The sequence below is a fragment of the Hemiscyllium ocellatum genome, chromosome 2 (assembly GCF_020745735.1).
Source record: "Hemiscyllium ocellatum isolate sHemOce1 chromosome 2, sHemOce1.pat.X.cur, whole genome shotgun sequence".
Taxonomy (NCBI): Eukaryota; Metazoa; Chordata; class Chondrichthyes; order Orectolobiformes; family Hemiscylliidae; genus Hemiscyllium; species Hemiscyllium ocellatum.
The window spans coordinates 29,595,172-29,616,097 of NC_083402.1; the positions used below are offsets into that span (position 1 = coordinate 29,595,172).

Genomic DNA, 20,926 nt, shown 5'->3' on the forward strand with positions numbered 1-20,926 from the left:
TATCCAGGGACGATGTTGTCTGGGACGTTGTGTGGAAGGTATGATGATTCCATGAGTCTGACTATGTCAGGCTATTGCTTGACTAGTCTGTGAGACAGCTCTCCCAATTTTGGCACCAACCCTGAGATACAGTCACAGAGTCTTTGAAATACACAGCACAGAAACAGACTCTCACCAGAGTTTCAGGCCCAGCAGTACTTGTACAATTAAGTCTCAAGAGCTATAGTGAAAACTGCATGAATTATTTGGATTATAATTCGTCAATATTAGTGATCATGTGGTTCAGAGTCATAAAAAAAATTCATGTAACACACTGTTGCAGAATCAAGTCCTAAATCAAAAACAATTTTTGAATTTACTGGTTGGAAAGCCACTGACTGAAACAAAAACGGAGTTCACATGTGAACAACTTGTAATGTCAATCTCAGAATTGTCTTACATTTGCTTCACTGTACCTTCCAGATTCCAAAGCCACTGAAATGGTGACAAGATGGGTGGCACAACTGGCTGCAGGTTTAACTTGGTGGTCCTCCTAGGTTTAGTATGCAGAGGCAGTGATGATGTAGAGGGTAGATTTGTTTCATTTTCTTCCAGATACGGCAGCTGCTAGGTTGCATCTTTACTCTCTTCCTACAGCATAGTCAAACTTTAGATAGTGCTCAAAACTTGCAAAATGGCCGGAGAGAGGAAGACTTAGGTTCCTATCTGTTTCACGTGTGCGCTCTCTCATTCCAGTGTCCTGGGTCATATAGTCATAGAGATATAGCATATAGAAACCCCTCACCCTTCAACAGTCCAGGGAAAATGGCCCCAGACTATTCAGCTTTTCCCCATAGTACAAAATCTGCAACCTTGGCAGCATCCTTGTAAATCTTTTCTGAACCCTTCTAAGTTTCACAACATCCTTCCTATAACAGCGAGACCAGAACTGCACACAGCAAACCAATGTCCCATACAGCCACAACATGACCTCCCAACTCCTATACTCAATGCACTGGCCAATAAGGAAGCATACCAAACGCCTACTCCACTATGCTACCTACCTGTGACTCCACTTTCAAGGAACTATGAACGTGCACCCAAAGGTCTCTGTGAGGTTAGTAAGGAGTTGATACTAGATGGTCCATTTGGTCTCATTCCTTTTTTCCTTTCTAGCTGTTGATACAACTGAGTGGATTGCTGTGTCACTTCAATTAAGAGTCAATCAAGACAAAATATGTACTGTCAGATAAGGTTCCATGGAGCAAGAACAATCACAAGTGTGCGAACAGTTTCAAAATTAAGCCAAGTTGAGAGGACCAGTTGAGTTTGTAATGTAGCTTATTTATGGTCACTTAGAAGCAACATACATCCATTCTCTTCAAAATTTAATATGTCCAAGTCTTGCACTACTAAAATGAATTTAGTGAGGCCTACCCAATTTTGTGCTCCATGTAGTTTAAAAAATCCTGACAATATCATTTTCGTGGGTACAAAACAGATTTCAAGAGTTGGAAATGTTGCAATAAATTATCTCGATTGCCCAGGAAAAGAAATATGATATAATGCATCAGAAATGAAATGAAGATTCTGCTCAATGTAAATGACATTTTTCCAATTCCTTTAGATACTTAGAAAGCATGTTTAAAATTGGGCGAACTGATATTACATCACAGCAGTAATCCAGTTATTGGACAGATGAAAATAATACAGTTCAATCTAATTCAAGGTTTCAGAAGATATCATTAGCCTTGAAATCAAAGCCTTTGCACTCTAAAAGAGTTGTACAAATCTCAACATGAGATCACAGTCCTGGAACCCCTCCTATGTCTCTCAATACATCAAAAAGGCATTTACAGAGGTACTCATTACAATAGTAAAGACACCCAAAATCACTTAAGGTGAAATTAAACAGGAAAATTTTAGGAATACAGCAGACCAAAGACACTCTAAAAGGAAACATCTTCGAATCCCTTTTGAAGACTGGGAGGGAAATTATCAGACAAATTTTAGGGAGAGATTTCCATTGGCTTAAATAAGAACAGAAAATGCTGGAAATACTCAGCAGGTCTGGCAGCATCCTGGAGCAAGGAACAGATATAACATTTCAGGCTCGTGACCTTTCACCAGAATTGCTCTAAATGGAAAAAAGTCAAACTGAAATGTTAACTCTGCTGCTCTGCCTGGGTGCTGAATATTTCCAACTTTTTCCTGTTTTCAGAATTCAATCTTTGCTCCATTGGCTGAGTTTGATAACTGAAAAAAAATCTGGAGACAGGTGCATCCTGAGTCATAGAGGAATTTGGAGCAAAAAAAACTCTTGGAATTTCCTGGGGCACATGCAACTGATAGGAACAAGCCACAGAAAATGCAAATTTTCTGCATCAATCAAGTTTGACCCGAAGGCTAGAGTGAAGGGAGCTGTAAACTGGCAGGCAGGAATGGTATGTACTAGTGCCATTGCATTCCAGTCATGGAAGGAGTGAAGGTAGTTGATGGGATGTTAACTAAGTAGGCTGTTTGGTTTCATGCATTGCCATGCTTTGTTGTTGGAGCCGCATTCATGCGAATAGTACTGCAACTGGAGAGTATTCTGCCACACTCCTAACTTGTGCTTTGAAGGTGGTAGTTAGGCTTTGGAAAGTCAGGAGCACTGTTCCTTCTGTTGTGCGCAGTTGTGTATCTGCTCCAAGATACCACGCCCACTAACTGCCATGCTACGCACTGACTTCTAGTTTTACAAGTCAAAGTCACTCACAGAACTCAGACGTCTGTGCACTGAAAAGTATTACAGGGAGTATTTGTCAGAGGTATGTTGATCGCCAGAGAACTCCCAACCTTTTACTTCCTTTGGTAGCCACACTATTTAGATGGCTAGTCCAGCTCAGTTGCTAATCAGTGTAACCAAAGTGTTGGATAATGGAGGATTCTGCAGAAGTAATGTCATTAAATGACTGGATTCCCTCTCCCCCTCCCCTGGAGATGGTTTGGTACATCTATGGTGTAAATGTAACTTGCCACTTATCAGCCCAAGCTTTCATGCTCTCCCAGTTTTGCTGCACCTGGACATTGACTACTTCAGCACCTGAGAAGTCCCAAAAGGTGCCAATGCAGTGTGCCAGCTTGCTGGACTGTTCATGTGGATTTGATATAAGAGAATGGCTTATTCCTGCTATTTCAGAGAGGCAACTAAAGACGGCCATATTGGATTCAAATGTTTGTAAAGCAGACCAAGTAGGAACAGCAGGTCTTCTTTCTAAAAAAGACCAACTGGGTCACTACTGTCTTCATGATGTGACACGGTCATATATTTTAAATATCATGAGATTTCCAGACTATTTTAAAAAATTGGAATTCAAATTCTCAAACTGCAATGCTGGGATTTGAACTTTCAACCCCAAAGATGATGATGAGTCAGATCATTGTAGTGCACAATGCAGCCACTCCATTACTTCATCAAATACTTGGAATGCAGTGATTTATTCTGGAATCAACTTTTCCCAGTCCAAACCCAAATCTGCTAACCCTGGTTTAATTCCAATGTTTTTGAGGTAAGGAGACATACAGAGACACCAATCATGAAAAAAAAAAGTGTTTTTTTTAAAAATATCAAGCTTTCATCACTTAATTTGAGATGTTTCTCTGTTACGTTTTCCACAGCAATTGTAAACATGTACTACAAAATACGACCCATGTGACCTCCACATCAGGGTATAAATAACAGATTTATGCAGGTTACAAGATATAACCTCCAATTAATATATTCCCCAATTAATCATAAATTTGATCTTCAAAACATGCAGCAAATCTACAATCAATGTGCAAACAGTACAAAAGAAACATCATATATTAAGTATATGTATAAATCAAACGTATCTAACAAAGGGGTTGCATCTTTTGCATGTCACCATCAGGCTTCCAGTAAAATGACTCAACAAGTTACAGTGTACAGGGGCTACATTGCAATTAAAAGAATCAAAACAAAAGAATTTAAATTCAAAGAATCCAACATGATGGGCAGCAGGACGATCAGGCATATAATTTCAGGAGAAGACAATAATTTGGAAGTACTATAAAGTTACATTTTACACAACGGAGAATAAGAAATGGTTTGAAGTTGCAGATTGCAACCCAAACTTACAGCTCAAGTTTTTTTAAAAAAAAAAGAGATTCAACAAATATCTTGTATTTGATCACAACACATCACGATGGGCACCAAAAACTCAAAAGTACACAACAGAAACAATGTTTTCCTTTAGTAGCTGCCACTACCTTTTGGAACCTTGAGAGAGTGGACAACTCCATATCTTAGTCCATCATCAATGCCATCTCCTTCCACCTCTCTGACTCTGTGCAGCTCATTTTCTGCTGAAACCCTTACCCATGCTTTTGTTGCTTCTAGACTCAGTTAGTGTAATGCTCTACTAACTGATCTTCCAGTGCCTGTAGGTCACGCTCAAAATTCCCTCCTAGGTTTGAATGAGTCTCTTACATTCTTTAAAAAAAAAAGAGGTCCCCAATTTTACTTTTCCTTACAAGTGGAAACATCTTGCCTGTCTATACTATTTCACCACTTTACAATTAGTCTCTAAGCTGGCTGTTCCCCAGACTTCTTTTGTATAGAGAAAAGGGGAGGTGATGGCCTATGGTATTATCGCTCGACTATTAACCTTGAATAATGTTCTGGGGACTGGAGTTCAAATCCTGCCATGGCAGATGCTGGAATGGCGACCATGAAACCATTGTCAGTTGTCGGAAAAACCCATCCGGTTCACTAATTTCCTTTCGGGAAGGAAATCTGCCATCCTTACCTGGTTTGGCCTACATGACTCCAGGGTCACAGCAATGTGGTTGACTCTCAACTGCCCTCCGAGTTGAGCAAGCCACTCAGTTGTATCAATTGCTAGAAAGTTACACCAAAGAACGAAACCGGACACACCACCTGGCATCGACCTTGGAACCGGAAAAGACAACGACACAGACAGCCCTGTTGACCATGCAAAGTCCTCCTTACCAACATCTGGGGGTTAGTGCTGGAATTGCGAGAGCTGTCTCACAAACTAGTCAAGCAACATAGTCATTCTTTCAGAAACATACCTTACAGATAACACCCCAGACACCAACATTACTATCCCTGGAAATGTGCTGTCTCACCAGCAGGACAAAGGTGGCAGCACGGTGGAGGGAGGGAGTTGCCCTGGGAGTCCTTGGTATCGATTCCGGACCCCATGAAGTCTCATGACTTCAGGTTAAACACGGGCAAGGAAACCTCTTACTGGTTACCATGTACAGACCTCCTTGGCTGATGAATCAATGCTCTTCCATTTTGAGCAACACTTGGAGGATGCACGGAGGGTGGCAAGGGTGCAAACCTGTATTCCGGGTGGGGGATTTCAATATCCACCATCAAGAGTAACTAAGCAGCAGCAGCATTACTGATCAAGCTGGTCAGGGCCTAAAGGATATAACGGCTAGACTGGGTTTGTGGCAAGTGGTGAAGGAACCAGCAAGAAAAAAAAAACATACTTGACCTCATCCTTACTGATCTGCCAGCTGTAGAAGCATCTGTCCATGATAGTATCAGTAAAAGTGACCACCGCCCCGCCTTTATACGGAGAACAACCTCCGTCATATTGTGTGGCACTATCACCGTATTAAACGTGACAGACTTCGAACTGATCTAGCAGCTCAATGGGCATCCAGAGGGCACTGTGAGCCATCAACAGCAGCGGAACTGTACTCCAGCAGAATCTGCAACCTCATGGCCTGGCATACCACCCACTCAACCATTACCATCAAGACAGGGGATCAACCTTGCTTCAACAGAGTGCAGGAGGGCATGCCAGGAGCAGCATTAGGCTTACCTAAAAGTGAGGTGTCAGCCTGGTGAAGCTACCAAACAGGATTACTTGGTGCCAAATGGATTAAACAGCAACTAACAGACAGAGCTAAGTGAAACTACAACCAACAGATCATATCTAAGCTCTGCAGTCCTTCCACATCCAGCCATGAATGCTGGTGGACAATTAAACAACTCACTGGAGGAGGAAGGTCCACGAGTATCTCCATCATCAATAATGGAGGAGCCCAGCACATCAGTGCAAAAGAGAAGGCTGATGCATTTGCAACAATCTTCAGTCAGAAATGATCCATCCCAGGTTCCTCCAGTGGTCCCCAGCATCACAGATACCAATCTCCAGCCAATTCGATTCACTCCATGTTATATCAAGAAATGGCTGGAGGCACTGGATACTACAAAGGCAATGCGACCGGATAACATCCCGGCAATAGAACTGTACTGAAGAAGAAGTGTGCTCCAGAACTTGCCGCTCCCCTAGCCAAACTCTTCCAGTACACAGATACAACACTGGCATCAACCCAACAATGTGGAAAACTGCCCAGGTATATCCTATACACAAAAAGCAGGACAAATCCAATCCAGCCAGTTACCAGCCAGTCTACTCTCCATTGTCAGGACAGTGATGGAAGGGGTCACCACAGGGTTGTCAAACAGCATCTGCTCAGCAATAACCTCCTCAGTGATGCCCAGTTTGGAATTCACCAGGGTCACTCAGTTCCTGATATCATTACAACCTTGGTTCAAATATGGACAAAACAGCTGAATATCAGAGGTGAGGGGAGTGTGGCAACCTTTGGCATCAAAGCCACATTTGACCGAGTATGGTATTAAGGAGCCATGGAAAAACTGGAATCGATGGATATCAGGGGCAAACACTCCACTGGTTAGAATCATACCTGGCCCGAAGAAAGACGGTTGTGGTTGTGGAGGGTCAGTCATCTCAATTCCAGGACATCTCTGCAGGAGTCCCTCAGGGGAGTGTCCTAGGCCTAATAATCTTCAACTGCTTCATCAATGACCTCCCCTCTGTCATAAGGTCAAGAGTGAGGATTATCACCAATGATTGCAGAGTGTTCGGCAACTCCTCCGATATTGAAGCAGCCAGTGCTCAAATGCAACAAGATCTGGACAATATCCAGCTTGGGCTGACAAGCGGCAAGTAACATTTATGCCACACAAATGCCAGACAATGACCATCACCAATAAGAGACACTAACCACTGCCCCTTGACATTCAATGATATGACCATCACTGAATCCCTTACTGTCAACATCACTAGGGTTACCATTGACCAGAAACTCAACTAGACTCATCACATAAACACAGTGGCTAAAAGAATAGGTCAGAGACTGCAGTGATTAACTCACCTCCTGACATCCCAAGATCTATCCACCATCTACAAGGCACAAGTCAGGAATGTGATGGAACACTCCCCACTTGTCTGGATGGGTGCAGCTCCATCAACACTCAAGAAGCTTGACACCATCCAGGACAAAGCAACCTGCTTGATTGGCACCAAACCCACAAGCATCCATGCCCTCCACCACTGTCACTCAGTAGCAGCAGTATGTACTATCTACAAGATGCACTGCAGAAATTCACCAAAGATCCTTAAGCAGCACCTTCCAAACCCATGACCACTTCCATCTGGAAGAATAAGGGAAGCAGGTACTTGGGAACACCACCACCTGCAAGTTCCCCTCCAAGCTACTCACCACTCTGACTTGGAAATATACCACTATTCCATCACAGTGTTTGATCAAAATCCTGGAACTCCCTCCCTATTGGCATTGTGGGTCAACCCACAGCAAATGGACTGCAGCTATTCAATAAGGCAGCTCACCACCACCACCACCTTCTCAAGGGCAAACAGAAATGGCAATCAATGTTGGCCAGCCAACAATGCTCAAGTCCCGCAAATGAATTAAAAAAAAGACTAGCCTTTGGAGCTTTCTTGATAGTTGTAACTTGGACAACAGAACTGTATCAAATGATGGTGACAGCTAATCAATAAGACAGCACTGCTTGCATTAGTCATTGCAGATCAAATTCACATGTGAGCCAACAGCAGAGAAAGAACAAACAATAGAAAAATTCTTTCCAGCAATTCAAGTGCTTGTAGCCTAGTCAGGGTGTCATGTTAGTGGTCATTGAGGGTGACTGAGAAAGAGCCACAAGATCTTTTTTTTAAAAAGTGTTATCGTCCTCAAATAGTACTACCTATTAAAGGGTGCAGTGTGATCCAACAAAGTTCCAGTGCCCTGAGGAATCACTAGTGGAGGGAGGGTAAAAAAGGAAGTTTCGAGACTCGCTATCAACTTAATAGAGGAATGGTGCAAGGATAATGGAAACCCCAACAGATCCTCTCATTGACATCAAAAACAGAGTTGCTGGATAAGCTCAGTAGGTCTGGCAGCACCTGTGAAGAGAAATCAAAGTTAAATGTTTCAGGTCCAGTGAGTCTTCCTCAAAGGGTTCGGAGGAAAGGTCAACAGAGCCGAAATGTTAACTTTGATTTCTCTTCACAGACGCTGTCAGACCTGCTAGGCTTTTCCAGCAACCTCTATTTGTTTCTGTTTAACACTATCCACAGTTCTATGTTGATTGAATGGTTGATAGACATCCCGAAACACAAGTAATGCCAAATAGAACCTGAAATATTAAGCAAGAATGGATGCCAATCCTTTTCTCCACCTGTACCCTATTCCAAGCAAACGTTTGTCCATGCTTTTGCAAAATAGTATACTTGATTGCACCTGATGAGAGCACATCCACAGAAACTATAACAGTAATTGGGGTCATCACCACTCATAGCTCCATAATAAAGAGTCTGTTGGCTCTTTACTGTCTGTGGTTATCATAAAAGATTTGTTGGAAAAGTACAGGAGAGACACAAAATATTTACTTGACATCACTCGTGTGATCATCTCCGCACCTTGTTGTCAGACTGTAAACTTTTATCCTTTGTAAGTCGTCTGGTGTGACTGAAATTACTAGGGGTATAACCAGCCCCCAAACCCCATAAGACTAATGAAAATGATCAGACCACTCATGCACCCTGTAAATCCTCACCAGAGTCTCAGACCCAGTATCACTTGTACAATCAAATCTCAAGAACTGTAGTGAAAACAGCATGAATAATTCGGATGACAATTCATCAATATTAGTGATCCTGTGGTTCAGTCAGTAAAATCTTAAATGTACTGTTGCAAAATCAAGCTCTATGATCAAAAATAATTGTTGAATTTACTGGTTGGAAAGCAATTCATTGAATGAAACAGTAGCAGAGATCACATGCAAACAATTTGTAATCTCAAATCTCAAAATTGCCTTAACATTTGTATGATTGTATCTTTCACATTCCAAAGCTACTGAAATTGTGACAACCTATCTGCAAGGCCTTGTCAGCAGTAATCATCTTGAAATTATGAGAGAGAGAGAGAGCCAACATCTATTCCCTAACAAAGCATCTCAAAAATTACAGGTATGTTTAAGAAACTCCCCAAACTTGGATTAGAATGTAGGAGTTAACTTTGAGCACAGTTATACATCCTAGCTATCAATTCTGAAGGGTCTCCCTGCTATAGGAAGGATGTTGTGAAACTTGAAAGGGTTCAGAAAAGATTTACAAACGATATATCAGGATTGGAAGGTTTTTGCTACAGGGAGAGGATGAACAGACAGCGTCTATTTTCTCTGGACTGTTGGAGGCTGAGCTGTGCTGCATCTTTCTGTGCTACGCCTGTATGACTCAGGACAATGGAATAAGAGCACAAGCATGACAGAGATAGGAACCTCAGTTGCTGAACAGGTTACCTTTATCTCTCCGTCCAATTTGGAAGGTTTGAACGGATTTAAACTGCAGTGGTAATGGAAGAGGAGGGGGAGGGGGCTTGCAGACAAATTAGGAAAGGTTGAACAGTCAAGGAGTTTACAATAGCCAGGGAAGACTTGATGGAAATGTATAACATTCTGAATAGCTCTGATAAAGGTGGACATCTGTTAATTGAAGAACTCAGGAGCACTGTTTGAAAATTAGAAGTCACCCTTCTAGGACAACAAATGAGGAGAATGTTTTTCTCTCAAGATTTGTACAACTTTGAAACTTTTGCTCAGAAGGCACTGGAGGCTGAGTCCAAGATGTCACTGAACATTTTTAAAGATGGAGGTAGATAGAATCTTGTTAAGAAAGGGAATCACTGTTTCATAGGGAGTGTAGTCATAGAATCAGAGATATGTACAGCACGAAAACAAACCTTTCGTTCCAACTCATCCATGCTGACCAGATATCCTAAAGAAACCTAGTTCCCTTTGCCAGCATTTGACCCAAGTCCCTCTAGACCCTTCCTATTCATATACACAGCCAGATGTTGGGGATATGAATAAAATGTTGAATTTTACGAGCCTCCACCACTTCCGCTGGCAGCTCATTCTGTGCATTTACTACCCTTTGCATGAAAACTTGCCCCTTAAGGTCCCTTTAAATCTTTCCCCTATGCCCTCTAGTTTTGGACTCCCCCACCCTAGAGAAAAGACCTTGGCTATTTACCTTATCCATACCGCTCATGATTTTATAAACTTCTAAGGTCACCCTTCAGCATCTAACACTCCAGAATAAATAACCCAACCTATTCAACCTCTCCCTACAACTCAAACATTTCAACCCTGGCAACATCCTTGCAAATCTTTTCTGAACCCTTTCAAGTTTCACATCATCCTTCCTCTAGCAGGGAGATCAGAATTGCACACATTATTCCAAAAGTGGCCTAACCAATGTCCTGTATGGCCGCAACATGACCTCCCAATTCCTATACTCAATGCACTGACCAATAAAAGCAAGCATACCAATGTCTTTTTCACGATCCTATCTAGGTAGGTATGTGGCATTCAAAACACAAACAGACCAATCATGATTTTATTAAAAAGCAGAATAGGGTTAAGTGGCTGAATGGCCTACATATGTTCCTAATTCACAGGTTAATTCCCAATTTAAAAAACCTTCAGCAGTCAAACATCCCACCCAGTCAGACATCCTTATACTATCCCTGTAACCCTGCACTTCCCATGGCTAAGTCAAACAAGGAGAAGGCTACTCAACTCCTCTTGACCCAGTTGTAATAATGCTAAAATTTTAACACTTGACCACAGTGTCATTATGCCAATCCTTGTACAAGATAAAAATAGTTAATTAGCCCGATTCTAGAAGCTAATGAGATCTTCTGGCTTGAATGTGCAATCAACCAATCATTTTCAAAATGTGAATACTGCATTGTTAGAAGTTTGTACTGGCACCGGGTTTAATTAACTTTTCTTTCATGTGCTTATGACATTTCACATTGTTGAAAGTTAAGAGATAAAATGGAGTCTTCTATTCAAAGTCTAACTTATGGTTTAACAAGTACACAGCTCCAAACAACATGTATACTCATTCTACATTAGATATTTCACAACATGCCACAAAGACTCAGATACTTCATTTTGTGCAGTTAGTTGGCAAGGATGCATCCCAAAAATCAGCAACAGAATCACAAAGAAGGATGTTTGCAAAATGTTGAAAACTGAAGGCAAACTGTTATTAAAACTGAATGAATTGCTGCCAATAGTTATTGAAAATGTTAAACTGACAATCAGGCAAAACACTTCAGAACATAACTTTTTGTAAAGAGAGGAATAGGAATACATCAAATTTGCTTCCACATAAGAGTAAAACACAAATATGGTAGACTATAAAAAATAGGAGACGTAGGCCATTCAATAGGATCATGGCTGTATACTGGGCTACATTTCTATTCTGAAATGTCTATCATTCAATGAAATATTACAGAGTTGAAAGTAGGTGTGAAGTATAGGGGGAGGTAATGGCCTCATGGTATTATGTCTGGCATGTTAATCCAGAGACCCAGGTGAAAATCTAGAATTAAGAGCCTAATGAAGAAAATGAAACTTGTTGATTCAAAAAGTATGGCACTGGAATAGCACAGCAGGTCAGGGTACATCCTGTAATGGTAACCATTGCCAAATGGTCACAGAATCATTGAATCCCTAAGGTTGGAGTAGGCCACTCAGCCCATCAAGTCCACACCGAGCCTCCAAAGAGCATCCCACCCAGTCAGACATCCTTATACTATCCCTGTAACCCTGCACTTCCCATGGCTAATCTACCTATCCTGCACACCCTTGGACTTTAGGAGGAAGTTGCAGCACACAGAGGAAACCATGGAGGCACAGGGAGAATATCTGTACAGAGTCTATACACAGTCATCTCAGGGTTGAATTGAACCCAGGTCCCTGGCAATGTCAGGCAGCAGTGTTAACCACTGAGCCACCATGCCAGCCCAAACTAAAATAGGCTGAAGTCCAAATTCAAAACATTTTGGTTGTACTGGTTTAGATAATATTCTCGACAGTCATCCAACATCAAGTTAAACAAGTTTACACATAAACATTCAAAAACAATGATAGGTTCTAAATTTCTATGAAGACACCTTACCACCACCTCTCCAAACAGTCCACTGTTTGAGTTATGCCCGAAATGTCCACCGTCCTGCTCCTCGAATGTGCCCTGACCTGCTGTGCTATTCCAGTGCCATACTTTTTGAATCAACAAGTTTCATTTTCTTCATTAGGCTCTTAATTCTAGATTTTTACCTGGGTCTCTGGATTAACATGCCAGACATAATACCATGAGGCCATTACCTCACCCTATATTTCACACCTACTTTCAACTCTGTAATAGCGCCCATCTCACTAACAAATCTTCTATATTGTTTCTAGCTTTGTCAAAACATTCACTTGAAGCTGTGCACTTAGCTTCTGCGACAGTCTGCACATGGTGTGTTACACCAGAAATGTTGACTTCTCCACCTCCTGATGCTGCCTAGCTTGCTGTGTTTTCTTCCAGTCTCCTGCTTGTCTACCTTGTATTCCAGTACCTGCAGTTTTCTTTGTCTCTGCACATGGTATTCAGCATGTTGAAGCTGTTTGTAGCATTGACATCAGGTTCCAGGAGTTGTTACCATACATTGTCCTTGGAGGTCCATGCAGAAGAAAAATAACTAGCAGAAATGCTAGCTTTGCCTTCTAACTTGTTCTGCAACTCCCAGCTTCATAACTGCATGACTGATGGCATGCCCTCAGCTGTTACAGTTACAGACTATGGAATACACCCACTAGACCGCTCACCTCTCTAACACCAAGAGATTCATAATCTAGACTAATATGTGGTTCAAACCCAAACTCTATTTGCTCTTATGAGTTTCCTTGAAATGAAATATGTCTGGTTGCACAGATAGGTTGGACTGAAGGGTCTGTTTCGATGCCATATGATTCTATGGAGAGGGTAAAGGCACAATAGAAGTACAAGCTGTGGCTGTTGAAACAGAAGGGAATCCTTACATCCTGAAATGTTACAAGATCATGGGAAATAATATTATATTATTATTATTATTATTATTATTATGATGTCTTGACCAAACATACCTCTTTCAAACAAAAACCAAAAATGCTGGAGTAACTCAGCATATCTGGCAGCATTGTTGGAGAGAGAGTTAAAGCTGAGTCCAATATGACTCAGCTTCTGAACTGAAGGATAGCAGCCATATTGGACTCAAAACATTAACTTTGTTTCTCACTTCACAGATGCTGCTGCCAGGTTTTCTGTTTTTCCAGAATTTTTGGTGTTTGTCTCAGATTTCCAGCATCCACAGCATTTTGCTATTTCCCAGAACTGACAATTATGGTCCTGGGATTAAACAAAATAAGTTGTTGAATGCATGCTACTTCCTAGTTACCGAATTTATCAAACAGAATAGCAAATGAGTTTATCTTCAAAAATTATTATTTCAAGTTAAAACTTGCATTAAAATTAATAATTTAGCTTTGTCCCTTTTATATGCTGCCCTCTTGTGACATTGCCAATAGGTATGGAATCAGCTTGCATTTAACAACATAGGCACAAATTGGCAGGGTAGAATGAGGAAATTGTACTATGCTGTCTGATTGACTTCACAGAGTTCTGGAGAAACATAGTCATAGAGTCATACACCATGGAAACAGACCTTTCAGTCCAACTAGTGTATGCTTATCATGTTCTCAAACTGATATAGTCCAACTTGCATCAAGGAGCAGTAGAATCGACGTTTCAGGCATAAATCCTTTAGCATGAATGAGGCTTGTGGGCTTGGGGGGGGACAGAGAGATAAATGGGAGAGGAGCAGGGAAGGTAGCTGGGAATGTGATAGATAGATGAAGATGGGAGTGAAAGTGATAAGTCAGAGGGGAGGGTGGAACGGATAGGTGGGAAGGAAGATGGACTGGTCAAGAAGGTAATACTGAGTTGGAGACTTGAGTGGGAGAGGGGAAAATAAGGAAACTGGTGAAATCCACATTGATTTCATGTGGTTGTAGGGTCCCAAGGCGGAAGATGAGGTGTTCTTCCTCCAGGCATCGGGTGGTTAGGGTTTGGCAATGGAGGAGACCCAGGACCTGCATGCCCTTGGTCAAGTGGGAGGGAGAGTTGAAGTGTTCAGCCACAGGGTGGTGGGTTTGTTAAATGCGGGTGTCCAAGAGCTGTTCTTTGAAATGATCGCAAGTTAGCATCCTGTCTTTTCGATGTAGCCTCCTCTACATCGGGGAGATAGCACACCAACTTGCAAATCGTTTCAAAGAACATCTGTTGGACACCCGCATCAAACAACCCCACCACCACCCTGTGGCTGAACACTTCATCCCTCCCTCCCACTCCACCAAAGTACATGCAGGTCCTGGGCCTCCTCCATCGCCAAACCTCTGCAGTCCTCATTTTCTTCTAGTCCCACTTGCCTCTGTTTGGTCGATATCCCTCCAAATCTTTCCTAATCATGTCAACTAGAGCAATCTTCCCAAAGAAAACAGCAATTGTTTTCTGCCACACATTCAGAGAGCACTAAACACAAAGGGTAAGGTTGGACCTACTTTAAACATCTTAGCTATATCCAAACTCACTTATTTCCATATCAGTGATAGTTGAAAATGTGTTGCTGGAAAAGCGCAGCAGGTCAGGCAGCATCCAAGGAACAGGAAATTCAACGTTTCAGGCATAAGCCCTTGATGAAGGGCTTTTCAACTCTGATCTCCAGCATCTGCAGACCTCACTTTCTCCATATCAGTGATAGTGTCCACTTCATGCCACAGTAAGACACATCCACATGAAACTTTTTCAATCAGCTTTACTCAAGTATCTTATTCTTTCTACCAATCTCCCTAAGTTTCCAACCTGGATCAAAATTCAGCCACTTACATCCAACCTTTCCCATTATACATTAACTTACACTAACAGCCTGCTCATAAAAGTGCATCAAAAACCCAATTTAAATACTTAATAGGAATGTATCATGATACAATCATACCATTACATAGCATAAAGGGAGGCCTCTGTGTAATCCTAATTCGTTTTGTTCTACCTTTGCCTGATTCCTCTTCATTTTCTTCCCCTCCTTTAAATACTTTCTCAAAACCTCGATCAAGCTTTTGGTCAAACATTCTAAAATTGGTATGCAACTCAATGTCAAAACCAGTCTGTTACTGCTCCTGAGAAGCATACTGGCATTATTTTAATGGTTATATTTCACTGAGGACCACAGGGGGAAAAAAAACTTGTCAAAACAATCACAAAGTGGTCCAGATGCAAGCTATTCTACACTGTTTTATTTTCTCTGGGACGATTATAAGGGGAGCATTCCTATATTATTGCAAACATCAAATGGAGGATATAGATGAACCCATAGTTTCACTTCAAATTAACCCTGAGATCAGTATGACGTTACACATTTAAAGCGAATGCAAAAATGTATACATTTGAACACCATGTGCTTATAAATGCCCAGTAAGAGACAAAACAAAACGTTGTCAAGATTCAAGAATAATATCAGATACTAAACCGAAGACCCATGAAGTAAGACATGTTTCCTCGAAGGAATAGGATTTTCTCATATATAACTGTTCTGATCGGATAAAGGGAGGGTTCACAAACGGGGACCAGACCAGGCTTCAGTAAGTGGATTAGTGGTGCTGGAAGAGCACAGCAGTTTCCAGCATCTGCAGTCATTGTTTTTACCTAGGCTTCAGTGAGTGTCAATTCTGCCGTTGTATATATACAAACCGCCGTGAAAAGAAAAGGGCAGGCGGACAACCCGCGCGCTATCCCTGAACCAAGTTCGCAACAGGGACAGGAATGTTACCACTTCTGATAAAGAAACATTTAATGACTTCACATTCCAGTGACTCATTCTAACTCTGGTTCTCGGATACATTTCGCTACACCGCGTTCTGAGCCCATACGTCACCCGGCTGGAGAGCTACTCGCGGCCCCGGGAGGGAAACCCTACCGCACATGCGCAGGGGCAGAGCCGGCAGCACCGAGAGGTGGCTCACACAAGCTGCCTGGGCAGTGAGAAAGGAAAGACAGAAGATGCGGCTAATGTTTCCGTCTTTCACTCCTTCGGTGGTTCTCGATTAGCTTTACAAAGAGTTACAAAAATGTGTCTCTTTCCTTTTGAAGTACATGTACAGACCTTTGCTGCCTGGAGCCACAATCCGGCGTTCCCACCATGTGTCCACAACAGAAGTCAGCCTCCAGCTCTTTACTGAGCTTCCAGGCAGCTCGCGACCAATTGCTTTACTCTCTCTACTCAGCTCCGAAAGGAGGTTTCCGCGCGGTCCTAATGCCCAGCAGTGTCACTCCCACTTAATCTGCACCTGATCTTCACTGAGTGTCCTATTTCATTTTAGTTGAAGGGAGACGTTTCCCATCTGCAAGGCAAAAGTGACATCCAACACATCTTAGGTAAAAATAATGACTGCAGATGCTGGAAACCAGATTCTGGATTCGTGGTGCTGGGAGAGCACAACAGTTCGGATGCTGCTTGACTTGTTATGCTCTTCCAGCACCACTAATCCAGAATCCAACACATCTTATCCTTCACAGCAGCTTCATGTGGCGCAGCACAATTCTAGGCGGCAGCTCTGTTTTCTATCGAGAACTCCTGATAGTCCGCTCGTTCATCTTCCTGGTCAGGGATCGGTTTCATTTCGCGCCCTGTTTTGCTCTAAAACAATGTACCACCGCGGGACTCTCGGATCAGTTAATCCCAATCCAGCCGGCATAAAATTGCAACGGGCTCTGAGGAAAGTAGGCCAACGAAGGCGTATTACATTGTGGGAATACCCGGGGGGAGAAATAACCTGCTAAATATAATTAGATTTAACGTATTTACGGAGTCGCAAAATTAATCGGAAGGTAAAAATACCCGGAGAGTGAAATTCAGCAGTTTGTGAAAGAGTGAAGTTTAACGGGAATAAGCAAGAAACACAACAAGTAAATTATGAGCCTTTGCTGCATACATAGTTCAGGAAGAAAACAAGTATATTCCCGTAAGGAAAAAAACTCACACTCCAATGTTGAAGTTAGAATGCGCTAAATAATTTTTAAAAATCAATGTTGAGTATGAAAAGACTTGTAACCAATGTCATGTTTAGAATATAGCCAAACTTCTTTGTATAGATAACGGAGGTGGGGGATAAGTAATGGAAATAGAATGGAGGAACAATAAGAATAAAAGGGAGATTAAGAATTTTTAATAAAAAAGTAAAGCATGGTTAAAGGAATTGTGTGGTTGATGAGGAACAAGAAAGGAAATCTTCCAGTGGATAGAAATATTGAAAGTAGGATTGGAAGTAGATAATTCGCCCCCCACCCCTCCCCCCAAGCTTCCACCCTCACGGTGGAGCATCTAACTCAGTGCCCTGTTTTTGTTTCGTTTTCCCCAAACCCATTGACCCCTTAACACTAAGTACCATATCCAACTGTTTTTTGAAAACTTTCAACATTTTGACCTCAGCTGCTTTGTGTAGCCGACAAATCCACAGGCTCACCACAGGTTGAAGAAATTCTTCTCAGTCCTAAATGGTTCCTGTATATCGTTAGACTATGACCCCTGGTTCTGGACACCCCTGTCAATGGGAACATTTACCATTTAGTCCTGTTAGAATTTCATAAGTTTCTATGAGATCCCCCTCATTCTTCTAAACTCCAGTCAATATAGTCCTAACTGATCTCACTCCTCAGTCAGTCTGACATTCCAGGAATCAGTCTGGTAAATCTTTGTTTCATTCCCTCCATAAGTAGAATATCCCTTCTTAGCTTAGGAGACCAAAACTAGACACAATACCCTAGGTATGGTCTCACCAAGATGGTATGAGGTGGAAGTTTCTACAGGTATGTGATGATGAAAAATAGTGAAGATAAACATGGGTCCCTTATAATCAGAAACACAGGAAGTTATAATGGAGAATAGAAAAAGATGGCAGACCAGTTAAAATCAGACTTCAGTCTGTTTCCTTGAAGAAATGATGTGGAGGTGCTGGGTTTGTACTGGGGTGGAGAAAGTTAGAAATCACACAGCACCAGGTTATAGTCCAACAAGTTTATTTGGAAGTAGTAGCTTTCATAACACTGTTCCTTCGTCAGATAGCTAGTTACCTGACAAAGGAGCAGCACTCCAAAAGCTAGTATTTCCAAATAAACCTGTTGGACTATAACCTTGTGTTGTGTGATTTTTTAACTTTCTCAAAGGAAGACAAATAATAATGTGCCAAAAATGTTGGGGAACATTGGGTCTCGTGAGTGGAAGGAGCTTAAGAAAATCAGTCTTAGTAGTTGCAGTAAGACTTTCCTGCTCCTGTACTCAAATCCTTTTCCAGTGAAGGACAACATACCATTTGCCTTCTTCACCACCTGCTGCACCAGCATGCTTATTTTCAGTGCCAGGTTTACAAGGACACACATGTCATGTTGCAACTCCTCCCTTCCCAATCAATCACTTTTAGATAATATGCCTTCCTGTATTTACTACAGAAGTGGATAACCTCACATTTATTCACATTATACTTCATCTGCAATGCATTTGCCCACTCAACTTGTCCAAATCACTCTGCACCCTCCTTTCCCATTCAGCTTTGTGTCAGTTGCAAATTTGGAGATGCACTGTTTTGGTCATAGTGTCATACAATACGGAAACAGCCTTTGGTCCAACTCATCTCGCCAACCAAACATCCCAATCTGACCCAGTCTCATTTGCCAGTATTTGGCCCAAATCCCTCTAAATCTTTCTCATTCATATACCCAACCAGAGGCCTTTTAAATCTCGTAAGTGAATCTGCCTCCACCACTTCCTCAAGCAGCTCATGCCATACGTGCATGATAAATAAAGTTGTCCCTAAGGTACCTTTTAAAGCTTTTTCCACTCTCCTTAAACCTATGCCATCTAGTTTTGATCTCCCCCACCCAAGGGAAAAGTCACTTGCTATTCACCTCGTCTATACCCCTCATGATTTTATTAAGGTCTCTTAAGTTACCCCTCAGCCTCCAATGCTTCCGGAAAAAAAGCCCTACCTTATTCGGCCTCTCCCTAAAACTCAAACCCTCCAGTCCTGGCAACATCCTTGTAAATCTTTTCTGAACCCTCTCAAGTTTAACAATATCCTATAGAATGGCAACCAGAATCATATGCAGTATTCTAAGTGTCTGGAAATGCTGCAACATGACATCCCAACACCTACATTCAAGTGATCTGATTAATAAAGGCAAGCATACCAAATACAAAGGATGGTAAGATGGGCTGATGAGTAGCAAATAGAATTCAATAAGGTAAGTGTGGGGTGATGCACTTGGGCAGGATAAGGAAAACAATGGATTACATGGTTGGACCCTGGGAAGCAAAGGGACCGTGGTGTGCACATCCACCAGGTAAGGTATCAGGACAGATAGATGAAGTGGTTAAGAAAGCATATGGGATACTTGTCTTTATTGGCTGCAACAGAAAATTTAAGAAATTGATCTGGAACTGCATTTTTAAAAAAGTCACAGCTATAGTATTGTGTGTAGAATGGAATCTATGTTTTAGGAAGAATGTGATTGCATTGAATGGGTACAGAGGACCAGAAGTTTGCCTGGGCTGGAGAGTTTCAATTATGATGAGTAATTGAGTGGATCGGGATTGTTTTCTGTGAAGCGGGGGAGAAATGTGTCAGTGATATAATTTTATGAGGAGCATTATCAGGCAGAAACCTTTCCCCTTGCTGGAGGGATCATGGCACTTAAATTTAAGGAAAAGGGAAGGAGGTTTAGGGGAGGTATGAGCAAATTTTGTTTTTTGCTCAGAGGATGGTGGGAATCTGGAATTTACTGCCTGTAAGGGTGGTAGAGGCACAAACCTTCCTTCATTTAAGAAATATTTAGATAAGACTTGCAATTCCACGGCATACAAGGCAATGTGCCAAGTGATGGAAAGTGAGATTATAATTTTAAGGTGGTTGTTATTGATCAGTGCAGAATCGTTTGCCTGAAAGGCCCTTTTTAATGCTATCAGCCTCTGTGATTCTATGGTATTGTCTTTCCGTGTGGTTTGAAACAAAGTACATCACTTCACACTTCTTCATATTAAACTCCATCTGCCACTTATCTGCCCATTCCTTCTACATGTCAACATCCCTTTTAAGTTCTAAACTGTCCTTCTCACATTTTACCATTCTCTTAAGTATTGTGATGTCCACGACTTGAGGCTAGTCACTCTCTCCCTTCAGGACCCCAAATTTATGATCCATGACATCATGGACCCTGGTACCTTCTATCTGACCCTCTGGTCTATAGGGATAATTAAACAATATTTTCCAGTGCCACTGCATTGTACACTCTCACTTGGTTCAATATCTTTCGATGCATCTAGTCCCAGTGCCTAAACAAAGTTATGTACTATGTTATGAAGGTGTAGGTGTGTACTGTAACTTTAAAAGAGACTAGAAGCTGGCATGGATTTAGAGAGGCACAGAGAGTACTAAAATAAGTTAAAGTGTAACACTTGGTTGAAACAAATAGCAGCAGCTGAATTGCCATGAAACAAAACAAATTCAAATTTAGTCAATCAGTTTAAATTATGCCCCAAGATACCAAAAAATCCAATCAAATTTGAATTTAGTGTTTTGATAATATTAAAACCAATGAAACAATCTGATGTTTTGGGGTATAAAACCAGACATTTTAAACAGTTAGGC

At 41.7% G+C, this 20,926-nt stretch overlaps 1 protein-coding gene across 3 annotated transcripts in view; it reads right to left on the reverse strand.

The window, feature by feature from the left end:
* The window catches only part of acsl1a (acyl-CoA synthetase long chain family member 1a), a 151,079-nt gene extending 134,613 nt beyond the window's left edge, over positions 1-16,466 (reverse strand). For 2 of the 3 annotated variants that reach the window (XM_060835312.1, XM_060835303.1), the window contains exon 1: positions 16,390-16,466. In XM_060835312.1, coding sequence (XP_060691295.1) covers positions 16,390-16,427 — 38 coding nt within the window. In that variant the 5' untranslated portion in view covers positions 16,428-16,466. The remainder of the gene's footprint in view (positions 1-16,389) is intronic. The other variant, XM_060835357.1, reaches the window with a different exon arrangement.
* Positions 16,467-20,926: the final 4,460 nt, after the last annotated feature.